The 790-nt window shown below is 28.1% G+C and overlaps 1 protein-coding gene across 1 annotated transcript in view; it reads right to left on the bottom strand.

Annotated features, from left to right (window-relative positions):
- The window catches only part of LOC111787791, a 12949-nt gene that overhangs the window by 10496 nt on the left and 1663 nt on the right, over positions 1-790 (bottom strand). The window contains exon 2 of the mRNA XM_023667844.1: positions 554-628. Within this exon, the coding sequence (XP_023523612.1) occupies positions 554-628 (75 nt within the window). The remainder of the gene's footprint in view (positions 1-553; positions 629-790) is intronic.

The raw sequence follows: 790 nt of genomic DNA, 5'->3' as shown, positions 1-790 counted from the left end.
TTTTTTTTTTTTTTTTTTTTTTTTTTCCATTTATTCCATGAAAAGTTTCATTTTTTTGTTTAAAAAACAGCTGAAGCATGCCGAAAATAGTAAGAATAACTTGCACCAAAAAAAAATGCCTAGCCAGGAACTACATTTAATGCGAAGAAAGGCAAAACAAGAGTATCCAAATCTAACGTTTAATAAGGCTAAGTAAACAGTAGAATTGCTACAGCGCATCATCATGTAAAAAAAAAAAAAAAAAAAAAAATCAAATTATCAACTCTTCTATCATATGGTTTCTCAAGGAAGAAAAACATAAGAGGATGGAGAAATCTGCCATGCTTGATTTATATCAATATAGTTCTGCACTTTCCTCCATATTAAACGATTCCATAACCTTTTTATCAATACCAGTTCAATCTACATAGTAATTGCTACATATCATCTTCGTCTCTAGATAAGTGAGATGAAGTGTTATAAATTATTTTTTATGGAAAATAAGATGCTGTCAGAATAATCCAAGAACATGGTTCCAAGATATTAGTGAAAATAAAATTCAGGTAAGTGGCACCTTGGGAACCCGAAAAGGATTTTTCGCTGCATATTCACATAATTTTCCAATCTTCCTGTCATTGGGTTCCTCTTCCTGCCATAACACGAAGAGAAGGTTCTATATCAGAACTGAATTCTCAGAATCTAAAATAGATTTTTGAACATATAGTTCTTTCAGGCACAAAAAAAAAAAAAAAAAAAAAAAAAAAAAAAAAAAAAAAAAAAAAAAAAAAAAAAAAAAAAAAAAAAAAAAAAA

The sequence above is a fragment of the Cucurbita pepo genome, chromosome LG02, assembly GCF_002806865.2.
Source record: "Cucurbita pepo subsp. pepo cultivar mu-cu-16 chromosome LG02, ASM280686v2, whole genome shotgun sequence".
In the NCBI taxonomy this organism is placed as follows: domain Eukaryota; kingdom Viridiplantae; phylum Streptophyta; class Magnoliopsida; order Cucurbitales; family Cucurbitaceae; genus Cucurbita; species Cucurbita pepo.
Note: the sequence above shows the minus strand (reverse complement) of the source record. Positions and strands in the feature narration are given on the sequence as shown.